This window comes from Mesoplodon bidens, assembly GCF_964165515.1.
Source record: "Mesoplodon bidens genome assembly, chromosome: 1".
NCBI lineage: Eukaryota > Metazoa > Chordata > Mammalia > Artiodactyla > Ziphiidae > Mesoplodon > Mesoplodon bidens.
This window is the reverse complement of record NC_138176.1, coordinates 221,276,901-221,296,352: the sequence shown is the minus strand read 5'-3', so window position 1 is coordinate 221,296,352 and position 19,452 is coordinate 221,276,901. Positions and strand designations below refer to the sequence as shown.

Below are 19,452 nucleotides of genomic sequence, written 5' to 3'. Positions count from 1 at the left end.
CCTCTCCTGCCCCAGCTTCTCTAAACACCTCTGTCACTGGGGCATAATTCCTGCAGGAGACAGGAGAGGAAGCATCTGGGGGTGGAAATTAGACGTTGTGAAACTCTCACCATCTTCCCCATGCCTGGCAGACACCAGACCTGGACAGCACCCCCTTCACAAGTATTAAAGAGAGAGAACAAAATATATTTGTTTGTTTAATTGTTTAACATCAGGAAGACTTGATTTTCAACCCCAGAGGGTCTGGGCAAGCAGAGACGCAGCTTAATCAGAGGGCTCGGGCTTACATCATGCTCTACAAATAATAATAATCATAACATAATAGTACTAATGCTTGTGCTACATTTGGAGCTTGAAATGATCAGTGACATTTCCCCTGATGAGGTTAAACAGCCCGGCTCTCAGGGCTGCACATTTGCATAATAAAGATCAGAAGTCACCGCCTTCTACAGCTCTCCTGGCACAAGCCTCATGTCCTTGATTCAGGGACACCGCAACCACATCCTAATGTACTCCCATCTGTGGTCCTGTGCTGTGATTCTAATCTTCGGCTTGCAAGTGAAATGTCAGGGTTTTTTTTGTCTGCGAGAACAACAAATTATGTTTCTAAATGAGAAGATGCCGTCTGTAATGGATAATACAATCTGAAAATGCAGAGGCAACATCTGTGACCCGTGATGCTAACCTGGCAAGCTGTAGTCTATTTTTCTAGCCTATCAGATGATAGGAAAACATCACTTTAGGTATAATAATTAATCATTAGTCAAAGTGGATATCCCCATTGGTTCCTTGCCTCTCAGACAACCCTGCCTAGCCTGACTATAAATCAGGAAAACACATTCTTTAATATCCAATGGAATGTATCTCCAGGCAGCTTCTTTCCTCGACCAAGTAACTAACAAAACCCTTGGCAGAAACCGTCTCTGACCAGCTGATGGGGGGAAGATTCTCCCAAGGGGCTATTTGAAGGAAGGAAAATGCAGGAGCCCAGAGGAAGGGGAGGTAGTGAGTTCAAGATGGCGGCTGTAAACCAAAGAAACATCTTAAAGTGGTGTCTCTTATCTGGATAGCGGATGGTGACAGCCAGCACCTTCCCTATCTGGGCCTATTGGTCTCTTTTCCCTCTGTCATGTCTCCTTCCCTTGTAATAGGGAAGAATCTTTTGTATTCTATTACAAGTTAATCACTAAAGGGATGTTGCCTATAAGATTAAATTGTACATAATGGCCCATCTCTGGGAACCCTGCTTCCCAGGTCATGAGCATTAGGCTAAAATACCTTTGTTTAGCTCACAGGAAACATCCTGAGCAGGCCCACCTGTGAATGGCTGCAGGAAGGAGGAAATTAACACATCCCTTCCGGAGGCTGATGAGAACCAGGGAGTGTTTGACTTTACTCCCTCCCACTTTTAGTATAAAAGAAGCCTGGGGGCTTCCCTGGTGGCGCAGTGGTTGAGAGTCTGCCTGCCGATGCAGGGGACGTGGGTTCGTGCCCCAGTCGGGGAGGATCCCACGTGCCGCGGAGCGGCTGGACCCGTGCGTGAGCCATGGCCGCTGAGCCTGTGCGTCCAGATCCTGTGCTCCGCAACGGGAGAAGCCACAACAGTGAGAGGCCCGCGTACCGCCAAAATAAATAAATAAAATAAAATAAAAAATTTTAAAAAAAGAAGCCTGAATTCTGACTCAGGCAGGATGGTTCTTTGGGCATGGAGCCCACCATCTCGGTTTGCTGGCTTTCAGAATAAAGTCGCTATTCCTTGCCCCAGTAATTCATCTCTCCATTACTGGCTTGTCGTGGGGCGAGCAGCATGAGCCTGGACTCAGTAAACACCCTCAGCCCACCACGGTGGCCATTGCCCAAAGTCCGTTCATCCTTCTGGTCCTAACAGCAACTGTAGATTAATCATTCTAGGCCATTTTTTCTGCTTGATTCCAGGCTGTCTCTGGATCTACTGAAATATTTACAGCACACACCATGCTTCAAGAAAATAAATGATCTGCCGAGTATGGCAGAAGAAAAGTGGGTTGGAAGTTGAGGTGAGAGGCAGGAATCCGAGGACCACCTAGACCCTATCTTGTTGTTTGACTGTGATGGCTCGGGGGGGCCTTGCTTGCCTCATCTTTAACGAGGAGGTGTTGTTAATGGTTTCAGTCCATGCTGGTTGGAGCCCTGCATTTCTGAGGCAGTGCCTCAAGGTGAGAGAGAAGGCGGGGGTGGGGGTGGTGCTGGGATAGGGTGAGGAGGAAGGGGAAATATACTCAGCCTTCAACGAGAGCATTCAGCCTTTACTGTCTCACCTAATAGGCAAAATTAAAAATTCAAAACTACGGAGTCAGATTATCTTTCAAGCCATTTCCAATGTTTGAATCCTGCAGTTCTCTATTGCAATACTGCCCACTCCGTCACTGAATATGGGAATGATTTAGGAGATGCTGCTTCATCTAAGGGCCTATCATGGCATCTCTTAGTTGCTAGGCCAGTGGTTCCCAACTGGGGGTGATTCTGCCCCCCCAGGGGACATGTGGCAATGTCTGGGAGTGCTTTTGGTTGTCACGCCTAGGGGTACCCCTGGCATCTAAAGGGTAGAGGCCAGGGATGCTGCTAAACCTCCTACAATGCACGGGACAGTCCTCCACAGCAAAGAATGATCCAACCCCAAATGTTGATAGCATGGAGGATGAGAAACCCTGTGCCAGACCACATAAACTGAAGAACATATGCTCACAGGTGAAGTGGGAAGACTCCTTTCAGGTTACCTTCTGCCCAGCCAAGATTGAAAGGGTAAGTCCATTCTCAACTCCTCCCTACCAAGAGCTCTCCAAGCCTTGGATCTGAGACACAGAATATTCCCCTCCTGCGGACAGCGGCACACAGCACTCTTTAGTTCACCTTTGGAGAGAAACTCGTACTGCTTGACACCCAGGCACCTGCAGCGGCCCAAGGTGCTGCATGTTCAAGTTCGATCTAGACCAGGCAGTGGTGACAGTAACATGAACACTGAACTTTTCACTCACTTGTTATTTATTGATAACTTACTATGTACTGGGAACAATTAGCAATGAATAAACCATGTCTCTGCCTTTACAAAGCATCCTAGTCAAGGAGAGTCTGAAAATAAACACACAAATGAATGCATAGACTCAGGAGGTAAGAAGTGCTGTCAATATTGTAAAGCAACCAAGGGCATAGAGAGTGGTGGGGGGCAGTGGACAGGAGATGCTGCTCAGATGAGGCAACATGGGAGCAAAGTTCGGAAGACTGTGGAGGTCTGGGGGGAACCAGTTTCCAGACAAGAAGAGCAGCCAGACCAAGGGAGCTGGATGGAGCTGTGCAGCATCCCTGAACCATTCTTGGAAACTCGGGGAATATGCAAGAAGGTGGTCGGAGGACCGGGTCTCACAGTACCTGGTCAGCCCAGTCCGGATATTGACATTTCATTCTGAGCAAGATGGAAAGCCATTAGAGAATGTGGAGAGAGTGTAGCCTGGACGATTTATGTTTTAAAAGCAAAATACAAAAACCAAAAGACATTTGCCAGACTTCAGTTGTCTCGGCCACTCCACCCATCTGCTCAAAGGAGCGGAGTCTCAAAACGTTCGCTTTTCTTTTTGCATTTAAAGAACAGAACAAACCCACAAAACATCAGCCAGCCTTTCGTCGCAAAGGCCCTCCTGATATTCTAAGCCAGAGATGATTATGGCTGTTTTTGCAAACCCCTAAAGGCCAGATGGAGCTGAGTTCTGAATAGCTTAAGAAAATGGAGAAATGCTCAAGTTTAATAAAACAAATTAATGCAAATTCATTTCACCTGAATAGAAGAAATTCCTTGCCACACACCATTTTTAGAAGAGGGGAATACGTCGGGGTGACATGAAATCAAATCACAGAGCCTGCATTCCAGAAAGGCTTGGATCACTTTTTGATACCGGAAGTCCAAGACTGGGAGAAGGTATGCTATCTGTAATTTATTCATAAATTGCCAGCTCTTCCCAGACAACATTTCAAATAAAACGTGACACTTGTTTAAATATTTACTGGCTTGTTGATCCATTTTTTGTTGTTGTTGTTAATTAGAATTTTTTTAAAAAGAAAACAAACATTGTAACAGCAAATTAATGCAGACAGCCTTGACAGCGAGATAGCTCAGCCAGGCTACAGTTAAGCGTTAAGTTGTGATTTACCAAAATTATTGTATCCAAGGGGAGAAATTAATTAGAAATATCAAAAATAGTCTCTGAATGTAAAAAGGTTAAAGCCCACCCCTAGCCCTGATCTGTGCTTATGAAATGAGCACAATAGATGTAAAACCGTTTGTTTAAAATAGAGTTTTTAGCAATTGTTTTTCTGTTATTTTCCCTGAAATGTGTCTTTAGCCCCAAACTTCCTTCTCCAAGAAGTGGTTGGCTGAGCAATTCTCTAGCTGTTCCCACAAAACAAAAAAGTTATTTTAAGATGCTGCATTTGAGTCCTTTGCCTTTTTATAACTTTTAAGGGCTTTGTGCTTTAGTAAGTGCCTTCAGGTTAAATGAACACTGCCTGCTCACTCTCCTCTGGGGCTTCTCTGAAGCCAGGCTTAGAGGACCTTCAAGATCACAGTGACGGAGGGGTTTTATGTGTCCTGAATTCAGGCTTGGGGATTCCAGCCACCCTTCCCAAAACGGAGTTTACTCAGAATGTCTCAGCAAAAATGTCTGACCCCAGCAGGAACTGTAGCCAATGGCTGCCATGACAACCAATGCTGTGATGCCTCCACTGGCTGGGCTGGGGCAGTAGGGGCACAGGGGGAGAAATTGTCACGGACAGGGAATCACATTTTTGGTGGCCATAGGATTTCTCTGAATGGACTAGATTTAAAGATAGTGTCGCAGCTGCAGGATGATGCTAATAACAATGGCATGTCGGTTAGAGGCAGCTAAGTGTTCAACATGCATTTAATCTTCACAACAGCCAAAAGAGGTAAATCATTTTGTGATCCATTTATCTCTGATGAGGAAGCTGAGGCTCATAAGTCTGGTGACTCTTCTGTACCCTGACACTATCGTGCCTGATCTGGAGTTCCCAGCTGGGGAAGAGGAGGTGCCTAAACCCTAAAGCCTGGGCAATTCCCTGGCCATCCAGCGGTTAGGATTCAGCACTTTCACTGCCGTGGGCATGGGTTCGATCCCTGGTCGGGGAACTAAGATCCCGCAAGCCTCGCGGTGTGGCCAAAAACACAAACAAGAAAACAAACAAGGGCTTCCCTGGTGGCGCAGTGGTTGAGAGTCTGCTTGCCGATGCAGGGGACACGGGTTCGTGCCCCGATCCGGGAAGATCCCACATGCCGCGGAGCGGCTGGGCCCGTGAGCCATGGCCGCTGAGCCTGCGCATCCGGAGCCTGTGCTCCGCAACGGGAGAGGCCACAACAGTGAGAGGCCCGTGTACCGCAAAAACAAACAAACAAACAAAACCCCCTAAAGCCTGGAGAGTTCCCTTGGCCCCTTTGATGCTTTGCAGGGAGGGTGACCCATGGCATCTCCTGAAGATGAGCAGCCTGTCTCTTCTCACACAAGCCCCGTGGCAGGTCAGCAGTCTAACCAGCGATGCAGTGAATTAAACATAGCTTCAACTCCTTTGCCACTTCTTCCTTTGAAAACTGAAATCTGTTGCCCTTCCCTTGGAAGGATGAGGGCTGTGACATGCTGTGACCACCAGAACATGGCGGGAGTAAAACCGTGTTACTTCCCAGGCTAAGCCTTACAAGATGCCCAGCTTCTCCTTTTGTCTGCCTGGGACACTCCTTCTGGGAACCCAGCCACTATGTAGTAAGAAGCCACGAAGAGGAGAAGCAAATTGTTTCCCACACTCATCCACGGCCCCAGTGAGTACCCAGCCGGCAGCCAGCATGAACTGCCAGCCCCGTGAGTGAGTCATCTGGGCTGTTCCAGCCCATTTGACAACAGGCAGAGCAGAAAAGCTGCCCAGCTGAGCCCAGGCAACCCCAGCGTCACGTGAGACCATCAGTGGTAGGTGTTGTTTTAAAGCACTGGGTTAAGGGGTAGTTTGTTTCACAGCAATAGATAATCAAAACAGTCTGTTTACACGGGATAATATCCTCTTGGACAGGAAAGATCTGGAAGGTCGTGTATATGTGGTGCACCCAGCTCTGATGTGACCTGGCCAGATGTGAGCTCTCCACTAGTGAGACGGCTTGTCTTCTGCATCTTGGTGGGGGGCATCCCTGGGGAGGGTGGGGTATGTAGGAGGGATATCTGTGGCCCCAACTGGAGTACAGTACATGTGTCTCTTTCCACAGCATGCCTAGAGCACCTTCATTTGTGAACATACAATTACCTAGGTCTCCACGTGCCCGATGAAGCGCTTGACTGAAGTCAGGGGACAGATCTGTCAAGCCTAGAATCCAGAAGGAGAGAGTGTCGGAATCGATGCCCAGTGAGCTAACAGGGGCTGGAAAAACAGAAGCAGCTCTTTCCTACACACCCAATTTTTTAAAAATGTTTTTGTTGAATTGAGATGTCACGAATGCCTCCTTCTCTTTAACGGTTTACTGAAATTCTTCCTCATGAAGTTATTGTGAGAATTAAATGTGAAAATAAATGTACAGTTCTTAGCACAGTACCTGCACGATTTAGGTGCTCCATCAAGAAATACCCTTTCCAAATTTATAGTGGTTTTTGTTTCCACATTTAAATGGATCGTGACTCTGTAATAGGTTTACCTTTGAAAAGGCAGCTAATTCCATTGTGTTATATTAGGTGAGCATATTCAAGACTTATATTCACACATGTTGTTTTGACCTCGTGTAGTACCTATGGGACTCTTGCTAAATCAAAGTGATCTTCATAAAGTCACGAGGGCGGGTAGATGGTCTTCGTCCATCTTGCTTTCTTAGACGGGTAAAGACTCTTCTTCAAACTGTGCTGGTATCATCATGTTCTTCAGCCTGACCTTTCACAAAAGGCAAGATGTCTGCTAGTCTCTGGGATACATAAGTCTCTCATCAAGTGTAAATGGATGGGTTATCTCAGATCCACTTACCCCTGATGAAGAGGCTTGCTTACCCCTCTCTGGTGTTTATGGCCTCCTGCTGCATGTATGTTTTCCCACAGATGTGGGTAATCAAACTCTCTAAACTCTTCCTTGCTTTGGATCCATTTCCGTGGCAGATTTGCCAGGCTTCTGAGTGTCCAAGAAGGCTGAATACCCTTGCACTCACCCAGGCAACGACATCAGAGCCACCTTTGAACTCCAGTTTGGAAAACAGAACTTCTTTGGGGGGGACGGTTGAAGAGGCAAAGGGAGGGCTGCAGTCCTTTTTCTTGCAAGAGACTCAACCTCCACGTTACTTTTTTTTCAAAGAGAGTCGATGAGGCTGACACGCTGAGGAGGCACAGAAGTTGTATTTCTGTGGGTTCCTTAAGGCAATGGAGGAAGCTCAGTGGCCACGGGAGTCTAGTTAATGAGCAGGTTGTACAATATTCATTGTGTTGAGTTTAACTCTTGAAACAGACCGTCTAATTGCAAAAAGAAAAAAAAAGCTGCTAAAAAAAAAAGAAAGAAAGAAAGAAAAAAAGCTGCTAAATTACAGATGTTAAGACAACAAAGCCGGAAAATAATTCCCTCTGTTGATAAAACTGTCCTTTTGCTGCTCCCTCCACTAACTGTTCCCTGATGGGAGGCGCAGTGCATGCCTGTCCTCATCAGCTAGTCTCAGTAGCTCTGTTCTGGCTGAGACACTCTGCAGGGTCTAAGGGGGACACTGAGAAGCCTTCTCAGAGGACTGTTTCCTTGCTACCCACAGAGGGAGTGACCCCGTTGTATTCTGCTTCAACCAGAACAAAACTCTTCTCCCCAATCCTCCTGACCTGCACGATCTCGCCTCCATCACTCCTGGCAGCTGCGTCCCCAGCAGGCGCACTAAAGGATCCTTCTGTCTGCTTGTGGCAAGACTGGGTATGCAGGTAGCGAAGGCCAACAGCCACGGCCATGCCCAAAGCAGCTGAAAGGCAAAGCAGGATTCCCAGCTGCAGAGTCCCGAGCTGGATCCCCAAAGGGGCCCTGGCTGCGTCTTGCCCAAGCTCAAGCCTTGGGTTGGTCTTCCTGGGGTGTCCCACGCCACTCTCTCCATTGCCCTCCCTCACTTTGGGCCCCTTGTGCTTTGACTGAGGCAGGAAGCTGGCAGAGGGTCTTGATGCCTCTGGCTGGCCACTGGCAGTGGGTGGCCTGGAGGTGGCAGAGGTGTGGAGGACAGGATTGGCCGCCCTGGCCCCATGTCCAGTGAGTGCCCCAGAGGACCAGAGGCGAGGATAGGAAAGATGGACAGTGTACAGAGGAGGCCTCATCACCCTCCTATTTGAGGCCTTCATCTTGTCCTAGAAAAGCGAAGGAAAAAAGAGAAATCAAAGGGGCTGGTCTACCCCCCCAAGCAGCCACGGAACTTTGCAACTAACCTGAGTTCCTTAGAGAATCCCAGATCGCAGCTGAAAACCCAGCCTCATGCCTGCTCTTAAAAGGGCTCAGAGGGGACTTCCCTGGTGGCGCAGTGGTTAAGAATCCACCTGCCAATGCAGGGGACACGGGTTCGAGCCCTGGTCCGGGAACATCCCACATCCCACATGCCGCGGAGCGACTAAGCCCGTGCGCCACAACTACTGAGCCTGTGCTCTAGAGCCCACGAGCCACAGCTACTGAAGCCCATGCACCTAGAGCCCGTGCTCCGCAACAAGAGAAGCCACCGCAATGAGAAGCCCGTGCACCGCAAGGAAGGGTAGCCCCTGCTCACCGCGACTAGAGAAAGCCCACGCGCAGCACCGAAGACCCAACGCAGCCAAAAATAAATAAATATATTTAAATAAATTAATTTTTTAAAAAAGAGCTCAGAGGAAAATGTCCATGCAGATAAGCATGCACTTGTTATTGATGGGGATGGGGAAGCTAATGGAAACTCCACTGAGAGATCATGGAGGCCACTTACAAGAATAAACTTAAGGGTCGTTTAAGAGGCTTCTAGACCAATATGGTGACAGTCATCTCCAATGGCTGAAAGCTTTGAGTGTGTCTTTTTATGCAAGAGGGACCATTGAATCTTGCTGTAGGTTCCAATAAATTTGAGTAAGGATATTATACCATGTTTTATTTTGTGTTCCTTTTAAGAGTTCAAAGGAATAGTATATCATTGGGCATGTATATTTTATATTGCCCATTGATCTAACCTCTGGGACCATACATGGTATTTTGAGGGCAACGTTATGAAGGACAGCGTGGGGGAAGGAGGAGAGAGGGCTTATTAACCGAAGCTAAGTGGGAAAACAACTCACCAAAACCATCAATTTCTACAATTGCCGATAACTTCAGAGACGCTGTGTATAATGAAAAGGCTGATATTGATTGGAAAAAGATGCTGTGTATATATCATACCCTTGCCTCCTTCTCTCTGATTTTGGCTACTAGTCTAATAGCTCTGATTTCCCAGCCTGGAACTTCCTGCTCTGGCATCAAAAATACCAAACTCACTGTCCATGCACAACTTGGCTGTTACCTGTTCATCCCTATCCGAGGGTAGGCAAGTTTCCAATGAATCAAAGCTTGGATCATTCTGAGTCCTAAAGGGAAGGGAAAAAAGGCTTAGAAGGAGCCCCTAAGTATTGGGGTTTTTGTCTTGTCTTTTATTATAAAAATTTTCAAAATAAACAAGTAGAATAATATAATGAACCCCCAAATATTTACCACCCAGCTTCAAAAATTATTAATTCATGACCAATTTTATTTTATCTTTATTCCTACCTACCTACTTTGCCGCCAGGTTTTTTTGTTTGTTTGATTTTTCCTTCAGAAATTAATTTATTTAATTTATTTTTATTTTATTTTGGAGCATAGTTGATTAACAATGCTGTGTTAATTCCAGGTGTACAGCAAAGTGATTCAGTTTACATATACATGTATCTATTCTTTTGCAAATTCTTTTCCCATTTAGGTTATTACAGAGTACTGAGCAGAGTTCCCTGTGCTAAAACCTTTCTATCTATTTGAAATAGAGCAGCGTGTACATGTCGATCCCAAATTCTCAATCTGCCTTTCCCCACTGGTAACCATAAGTTCATTCTCTAAGTCTGTTAGTTTGTTTCTGTTTTGTAAATAAGTTCATTTGCATTATTTTCTTTAGATTCCACATATAAGTGATATCATATGGTATTTGTCTTTCTCTGACTTTATGTCACTTCGTATGATAATCAAAAAGAAACGTTTCCTGGGGCTTTCCTGGTGGCGCAGTGGTTAAGGATCCGCCTGCCAATGCAGGGAACATGGGTTTGATCCCTGGTTTGGGAAGATCCCATATGCGGCGGAGCAACGAAGCCCGTGCGTCACAACTACTGAGCCTGCGCTCTAGAGCCCCCGAGCCACAACTACTGAAGCTTGCGTGCCTATAGAGTCCATGCTCCACAACAAAAGAAGCCACTGCAATGAGAAGCTTGTGCATCGTAACAAAGAGCCCCACTCACCACAACTAGAGAAAGCCTGCGGGCAGCAACGAAGACCCAACGCAGCAAATAAATAAATAAATAAATAAATAAACAAACAAATAAAAGCAACGTTTCCTGTCACTGCTGTGTATACTGATAAAATTACATTTGTTGGAAACACTGGAGTTTGGAGTTGGAGAGGGAATGGGGGCGGGTGGTGTGTGAAGATGGCAGCAAAGACTCAGTGAATGCTTTTATTGATTTATATAATTTATATTTATATATTATATATATTTACATATTATAAATGTATGTCTCTAAAATATAAAACCTATATTTATATTTTATTTTATTTATAGCAGCATCTCAGAGACCTCACCCTGTCCAAGACAGTACAGTTTCCCCAGGTAATTTATATATCCAGCTCTTCTGACCAGTGGCTTTTCTACTATCAGTGTTTCTCATGTACTTAAGAATAAATATGGTTGAGATCTTTTTCTGTCTGACTCCAAGAAGGTTCCATTTCCTCAGCACCCTTGTGTTTGGCCTCATCCCACCACCTGTCCCGAATGGCCCACCCCCCGGCCCATTACCTGTGGTGGGTGCTAGGGCTGGAAGCAAAGCTCTCTGAAGAGAATCCTCTGATGGCCATGAACCTCTCCAGCCCACGAACGTCCAGGGATGGTTCCAGGGTTCGGTTGCTGTTCCCACTGGGCTGGTGGCCATCGCTGACTATGGCAGCTATGTGTGAAGATGCTTGGAATGGAGTCTCTGCAGCCCCAGGAAATTCTGTCACCTGAACATTGGCAGGAACAGGATCTAAGCTGTCCCCTTCTGCAGCTCCAGGGACGGCCACAGCAGAGATATCTGTGCGCTGCTGAGGAAGAGTGACGGGGACCCTGGGGGCCAAGCGGAGGCCCAGAGACACTACAGGGAGAGAAGGAGAAATCGTTCTTTTTATCCATTAGCACACACAGCCAGGACAATGGACTGAATGCCAGAGACTTTAACGTGCCTGAGGACAGACCATTAAGTGTGAACCACTCAAAAGCATCACCATAAAGATGATTTGCTCAGTAATAGAAACTCCTGACCAAGCAGCAAAGCCCCTGAATTCTCATGTCTTTTTAAAGAGTAAGCTCCTAGCCTTCTGGGCTTGTGCATTCTTGACAGTCACCAATCAGAGAATATAGAAACCGCTGTGACCACTCTATGTTTTCTCACTTCTGCCAAAACCTGCTTCTAGCTAGAAAATAAAATGGAATCCCACAAATCACAGATTTTTTAAAGCCCTAGATCATTCTTGCCATAGTATATTAATGCAAAAAGTTTCCCAAGTGATGGTAAGGACTCGAGCCTCTGCTATGGGCAGAGGTGGGATCACTGCCCTCCACTGTCTCCTTTCCCATCTGTGATGAGCTGACATGATGGCCCAGAGCATTAGAAACAGCTTCACAGAGGGCAGCAAACAAACAAGCACAGGTTTTGGAATCATTGTCTGGGTTCAGCTCTTCACTCTGCTAATTCCTGATTTGGGGTAAGTCCTCCAGAGTGTCAGTTTCTTCTTTTGCAAAACGAGACCAGTAATGGTACCTACAGCCTAGGACTGTAGCAGGGGTAAAGTGAAATCATTGATGTAAACGCATGCAGCACAGTGCCTGGTACAGATGCGACCTGCACTACGTGTTTACCACGATGATGAGTAGGGCCATGATGTTGTTCAAAAAAAGGTGCCAACAGAAATTTCTCTGGCCAGGGCTCCAACTGCGTTGGACTGAATTCTTTCTTTCACTCTCTCTCTCTCTCTCTTTTTTTTTTTTTTGTGTGTGTGTGTGTGACACTTTGTTCTAATGTCTTCATTACTCAAAAAGACCGAGATTGAAGTGAAAAATAAAGAAGGCTTACACAGACACACAGAATTTAGCAAAAAATCTGACAGTTTTAACTCCTGCCTGAACTCTAAATGCTTTCAGACACTTTCTGCAGACCCACTGCGTGCTGGGCATCATTCCAGGTGCTGGGGAGGCAGAAGTGATGCTGATTGCCAACTGTTGTTTCTGAATTCAAAATCTAGGGGACGGACTCCTAGATGCCTAACCTTATAAATCGCAGTGTGATGAGAGCTTCAATACCAGAGCTAAAGAAAGCAATTACAGGGCTTCCCTGGTGGCGCAGTGGTTGAGAGTCTGCCTGCCAATGCAGGGGACACGGGTTTGTGCCCCGGTCTGGGAGGATCCCACATGCCGTGGAGCAGCTGGGCCCGTGAGCCATGGCCGCTGAGCCTGCACGTGCGGAGCCTGTGCTCCGCAACGGGAGAGGCCACAACAGTGAGAGGCCCGTGTACCGCAAAAAAAAAAAAGAAAGAAAGCAATTACATTTGCCTACCAAGAAGTAAAGGGAAAAGGCTCACAAAGGAGATATTTGAATCGCTCCTGGAAAGGTAAATAGTTCATCATGAGGAACAGTTCCGTTTAAGGAAATGTCAGAAGGCAAAACATGGAGATATAAAAGTAGGTCATTGGGGCTTCCCTGGTGGCGCAGTGGTTGAGAGTCCGCCTGCCGATGCAGGGGACACGGGTTCGTGCCCCTGTCCCGGAAGATCCCACATGCCGCGGAGCGGCTGGGCCCGCGAGCCATGGCCGCGGAGCCTGTGTGTCCGGAGCCTGTGCTCCGCAACGGGAGAGGCCACAGCAGTGAGAGGCCCGCGTACAGCAAAAAAAAAAAAAAAAAAAAAAAAAAAGTAGGTCATGCCTAGTGAGGTTGGGTAGGATCCCAAAGTGTTCCAAGGCTCTGCTGGAAAATAAGTTTGAGAGATACAATATACTATCTTCCCAATGGGACAATTTGTCACTCACATTTGCCAGCTGAAGTCTTCTTACAGTTAAAAAATCCATTTAACTTTGTTAGATGACACTTCCCCCAATGTGTGCGCATGTATACACACACACACACATTCGTTTTTCCCTTGGGAAGCACTGGGGTTTGTGTAGAGGAATGAGTAAGAAAACAGGCAGGAGCAAAGCGGAGGAATGTGAATAGCATGATGAGGGGTCTACCCTGTAACTGCTCAGATTGGAGTCCGCCACCCCCCAGGGGACAAGGTGCCAGCAGGGTCAACCATCTGAGCGACTTTACAGTATCAACGGGACCCATCTTCCTGAAGCCTCACTGATATTCATATTCATCTTAAAACAAACATGCCTGGGATCAGAATGCAACATTCACATGATTTATAACATGAAACAGGAGACTTCAAACCCATGTTGGATTTGCAGGGTCTTCTTAAGGCCACCCTCTCAGACCCTGAGACCTTTTCTCTGCTTTTAGGAGTATCTTGGTGAAAAGGTTGGAAGAGCAGTGCCGGGCAATGTGGAGAAAACAAAGGTTTTGGTCATAGGCAGAGATGGAGGGTGGCCCAGGGTTGGCTCTGAGCCTGGGTCTGCTAGACTAGCAAAGTCAGGGATTCATATCGGATCCCGGCCTCACCATGTTAGCCTGGAAAGGAAAGTGGAATTGAATGGATCAAAGGTTGGATCTTCTGTGCAGGTGATTGGATGCCTTTATGAAAGCATCTGTTCAGAGCACTTAACTAGATATAAATAACGAAAATGAGTTCCATTTCACCAGGAATTTTCAGGTGGATCAGACATTCTCTAGCTGGTTAGGGTTTTTTTCATTGTCTGTTTTTGTTTGTTTGTTTTCTCAGAAGTTCATGGGCCAATGGAATCTAAAGTCACTTGGTGAGCCAGGAAAAACAACCATTGCCATTGAAACAGCCTCTCATTCCTGATTCTGTTCTACAACCCAGGCTGCAAAGAGCCATCTACCTAGCTTGGAAAGTAACAATCAAAACTGGATGAACTTACATAAAAAAAGAAAAAAAGTTTATTTCTTTCTGGTGCTCCCTGTGCAGCCTCAGGGGTCTGGGGAAAACAGCTGAAATATCGTGGTGATTTGTTAAGTGTGGGAGTGGGGGAAGGCGTATGGCTATTTTTTTGGTTTTGCAGCTCAGTTCCAATGCTTCGTGGCCTACCTTCACCTGTGAGGTTGAGCCGGGCAGAGTGTGTTTGCTGCAACGAACCCTGAACTTGCAAGAGTCCTCCCGACCCACACCCATGGCTGTGGGATCACAGCCCCAGGGACTGTTGACACTCCCAAGGCAGGTGTCTATTGGTTGGGTCCCAGGAACCGGACACTGGCTGGAGTCACTCTTAAGTGAAAATTAGTAACTGTGAAAATAAGGCTGCCAACCAGGCTGGTGAATGCAGCGGCTAGCTGCACCTGGGGCGGTTCCTTCCCTGCCCTCTGGCCTCTGCCCAGGGCCTGGCATAAGTGAGCCAGACTCCACGTGGCTGTCGGAACTAGCTCTACTGTGTGTCTGTTGAGACATGACAGATGATTCAATCCTCGCCCAGTAAACAAAATATGACTGGACCACTGATAAACTGTGGAGAAAGAAAGCAGAGTGATTCGAGGATTTCGTTTCCCTTAAATCGTACCTCGGGCCACCCTGATAGAAAGGAGAGAACAAACAAGAAGATAAAGAAGAACCCAAGTCTACATGGATAGAACTTAGAGAGAGATGATTGTGTTACTCCCTCGGGTGACTTCATTCTTTTTAAAAACAAAAGCTCAATAGCAGCAAATAATTAAAATAGGAGACAATAGGTACAAATCAATTACCCTCCTGAATAAATGCAATCATTAAGAAGCTCCTTTTGACTAAAAGGTGTCTTCTAGAACCGTCGACTCAAAAGGTTTCATCTTCAACTGTGATCATTCGCCATTACTGGTATGTCATGAATTGAATTACACCCTTCATTGAAAATTTTATAAATCTGTTGTAAAATTGTGTAATCCTATTGGAATTGTAAATGCTATTGAAAATGAGAGGTAAATCATTCCTATTCTAAATTATATTTTGAATACATAATGCCTTTCTTCAGTAAAAATCATTTGCACCAACATGATCTCATTCATCCTCACCCAAATTTCACCGAATTAGGGATTATCGGCAAGCACCATTTTTCTCACTGTAAGTATTCAGAAGGCAGTTATAAAAATGTGATGAATTTAGCTGAGATCACCCAGAGAGTTAAGGGGCAAGTAAAAGTCATGGTTCGTTGTCATGTCAAGGTTATGGTGGGAAAGGATCCTGGGAGGTGAGAAAATGTAGGAGGACTTGAGAGATGCTTCTGACCAGTGACTCAGCTCCTTTTTCTGCCAAAGGGAGATAACAGTTTCTGAACTACTTCTTCTGTAGCACAGAGCAGCTATGACAGTAAATCTAAAAATACAAACGGAGGGGCTTTGAGAAATAAAAGTCACTGTACAGATTGAAGGCCTTCAGGCACCACACCTCCATTGCATTGGAACCAAAGTCCTGGCAGGAGCCAGTTACACCAACAGTCGAGTGTCCTGGCCTTTCCAGATGAGCAGAGTCATCAGGGCACAGTGTTGTCTTCCTTGTGTGTCCTTCCTGCTGCGTTAGGCCACCAGGAATGGATGGAAGGGAAGAGGACCCTGAGGGACGGGGGACACACACCTCATCTCTCACGTTCCCCAGTGCAGAGGGGACAACCATGGGGTCTGGATGTCTCCACACTTGGGCACAACCTCCCTCTTCTGTATATGAGGGTGTAAGGGAAAGAAGCTGAGGAATACATACCCTTTCTTAAAAACCAAAAAAAAAAAAATAATAATAAAAGAAGTTCGCTTTCTTGGTACATGTGAGGGAAAAGGACAAAGCCACGGTCTTTCTGAGGAACGATGATGCTTGTGTGATGCTTACGGTTGCTGGGAACTGGTCCACGCAGTTGGCAGATACTGGCTCCTTCGTCCTTATGCAACACTACGAGGTGGGTGATGTCATGATCACACCCGTCTGGTGGACAATAAGCCGAAGCACGAGCCCTCAGTGGCTCTGCTCAGGCCCAGGAAGTGTCCACGGTGAGCCTGCCTCTGTCTCTCTCTTTTTTTTTTTTAATTTTTAAAAACATTTTATTGAATTATAGTTGATTTACAATGCGGTGTTAATTTCTGCTGTACAGCAAAGTGACTCAGTCTCTCTCCCGACTCTCCCACCAGCAGCTCTTTTTTTTTTTTTTTTTTTTGCGGTACGTGGGCCTCTCACTGTTGTGGCCTCTCCCGTTGGGGAGCACAGGCTCCGGAAGCGCAGGCTCAGCGGCCATGGCTCACGGGCCCAGCCGCTCCGCGGCATGTGGGATCTTCCCAGACCGGGGCACGAACCCATGTCCCCTGCATCGGCAGGCGGACTCTCAAGCACTGCGCCACCAGGGAAGCCCCCAGCAGCTCTTTTGTTCCCTAGTGAGAACTTCCTGGAGAGATTGGCCAAGGTTCATCTGTGCGCAGGGAGGAGGGACATCACACATTCCTGGACCATGGATAACAGCACAGAGGGGAGTTGGGACAATTTTTTTTAGTCCCCCCTGTAGAGACACTCTAGTTGGGGCAGCCCCAGTGACCCTGCCATTTCACCCCTCTAGGTCATCATAGAGCACTGAGCTGCACTCCCTGCACTATATACCACCGGTTCCCACTAGCTCTCTGTTTTACACATGGTGGTGTATCTATTTCAATCCCAATCTCCCAATTCATCCCACCCTCCACCCTCCACTTCCCCCACGGAGTCCACCCGCCCATCCTCTACATTCATCTCTCTATTCCTGCCCTGCAAATTGGTTCATCTGCACCATTTTTCTAGATTCCACATACATGCGTTAATATATGATACTTGTTTTTCTCTTTCTGACTTCTTTCACTCGGCATGAGTAGCTGTCTTTCTTGCTTTTTCCAGCTGGCATCTTGGGAGTTTGGTCCAAGGTGGGCAGGTGTGACTCTGAAGTGTGTGTATGTGTGTTGGGAGGTGGGATGGATGGTGGAAATACCCCTGGGGGGCTACCCTCAACCAATAAATAACCCTCCTCCATCCTCCCAAGGGAAGATTCACAGGTGTGTTTCCCGTGGTTTCTCAGAGGGTCCCCACTGGAATTGGGCCCCTGTGCATTGCCCACAGCTGTAACCCACTCTATTTGACACCTCTTATTAGTGTTTCGTTATTCCCTGTCACCCTTTCCCTCTCTCTCATCTATGCTTCCTGAATCACTCCCCAAATAAACCACCTGCACTCAAGTTCTCGCTCTGAATTTGTAGGCACCTGAACTAAAATAGCAGGAAATGCTCTTTTCACTCCTCAAATAATTTTAGTTTTAAATAAGGAGGAAACAAGTCTATTTCTTACACATCCTTGATATGTGATGTTTGTTCAGGGTAACTATATTTATACCTTATAATAAAGACAAAATAATTTTTTTATTATAAGGCCATTTGTGCCCTCTTCTCTTATAAAGATTAATATCAATATCGAGATTAGTTATATGAGTTTCATGATACAAATATTTCATGCTTCATAGCTGCAACTAGGGATTATCATACTAAGTGAAATAAGTCAGAAAGAGAAAGACAAATACCATATGATATCACTTTCATGTAGAATCTAAAATAGGGCACAAATGAACCTATCTACGAAAGAGAAACAGACTCACAGACATAGAGAACAGACTTGTGGTGGCCACGGAGGAGGCGGGTGTGGGGAGGGATGGATTGGGAGTTTGGGGTTAGCAGATGCACATTCTGTATTACATATAGAATGGATAAACAACAAGGTCCTACTGTAGAGCACAGGGAACTATATTCAATATCCTGTGATAAACCATAGTGGAAAAGAGTATAAAAAATAATGTATATATGTGAATAACTGAGTCACTTTACTACACAGCAGATATTAATACAGCATTGTAAATCAACTATGCTTCAATAAAAAAAATTTTTTTAAACCCACAAATATTTCATACTTATTTTTGGCTACATAATTTCTTCTTAGGATTAAGCCAAACTTTAGCCCAGGAAACTCCTACCTGGGACAAACACAACTTGGAATTTGTCACTAGGGCCCAGGGGCTCCTGGGGGTCTCTCAAAGCCTCTCCCATACATACCCGAAGCCGTGTCACCCGGTGAGTTGGAAGAACTGCCAGTGAGAATGGTGATGTGGGGGGTCCTGGGGTACCGAGGCTGGGCTGGAATGTGCTTGGGCTGCATGTCCACACAGGCCACCGAGACAGCCCCATGGGAAAAGGCAGAGGAGCTGGATGCCAGGCAGAGAGCGGCACAAGCCCAGCCTGAGAGGGCAGCGGGGACCCTCATCCTCCCCTTTCCTGTGTCCCGAGAAACAGCAGCTTAAATTCAGATGCTATTTGGGAAAACGATATGATGTCCTTCTGAATGTGCCTGACCTGAATCCCACACTGCCTTTAAACCTGAAATACCTTTGGTATCACCTCCCCAGATTGTAAGCACTCAAGGTCAAGATCAAAAAGATGTGCCAGGGGCTTCCCTGGTGGCGCAGTGGTTGAGAGTCCGCCTGCCGATGCAGGGGACACGGGTTCGTGCCCCGGTCTGGGAGGATCCCACATGCCGCGGAGCGGCTGGGCCCGTGAGCCATGGCTGTTGAGCCTGCGCGTCCGGAGCCTGTGCTCCGCAACGGGAGAGGCCACAACAGTGAGAGGCCCGCATACCGCAAAAAAAAAAAAAAAATTAAAAAAAAAAAAAAAAAAAAAAAAAAGATGTGCCGCATTACTATACATAAAATAGATAACCAACAAGGACCTACTGTAATAGCATAGGGAATTGTACTCAATGTTTTGTAATAACCTATAAAGGAAATAATCTGAATAAAAATAGATGTATATGTATAACTGAATCACTGTGCTGTATACCTGAAACTAACACAACATTGTAAATCAACTATACTTCTGTTAAAAACGAAAGTATATCTCTTTAAAATGGCATTTAAAAAAAACCAAAAAAATCAATGTGGAAATGATCAATAAATATAGCTAGAACAACTTTTAACTAAAAGGAATTTCAATTGAATTAAAGTTTAAATGTGAAAAATGAAACCACAAGAAAAAAAAA

At 46.1% G+C, this 19,452-nt stretch overlaps 1 protein-coding gene across 1 annotated transcript; it reads right to left on the bottom strand.

Annotated features, from left to right (window-relative positions):
- Positions 1–7,654: 7,654 nt before the first annotated feature.
- Positions 7,655–18,681, bottom strand: REELD1 (reeler domain containing 1; the record flags this gene model as incomplete). The annotated part of the gene is made up of 6 exons (XM_081216906.1): positions 7,655–8,369; positions 9,536–9,599; positions 11,051–11,384; positions 14,739–14,902; positions 16,185–16,341; positions 18,474–18,681. 6 exons carry the CDS (start codon positions 18,679–18,681, stop codon positions 7,770–7,772), a joined length of 1,527 nt encoding a protein of 508 aa, XP_081073032.1. The 3' UTR covers positions 7,655–7,769.
- Between the last annotated feature and the right edge of the window lie 771 nt (positions 18,682–19,452).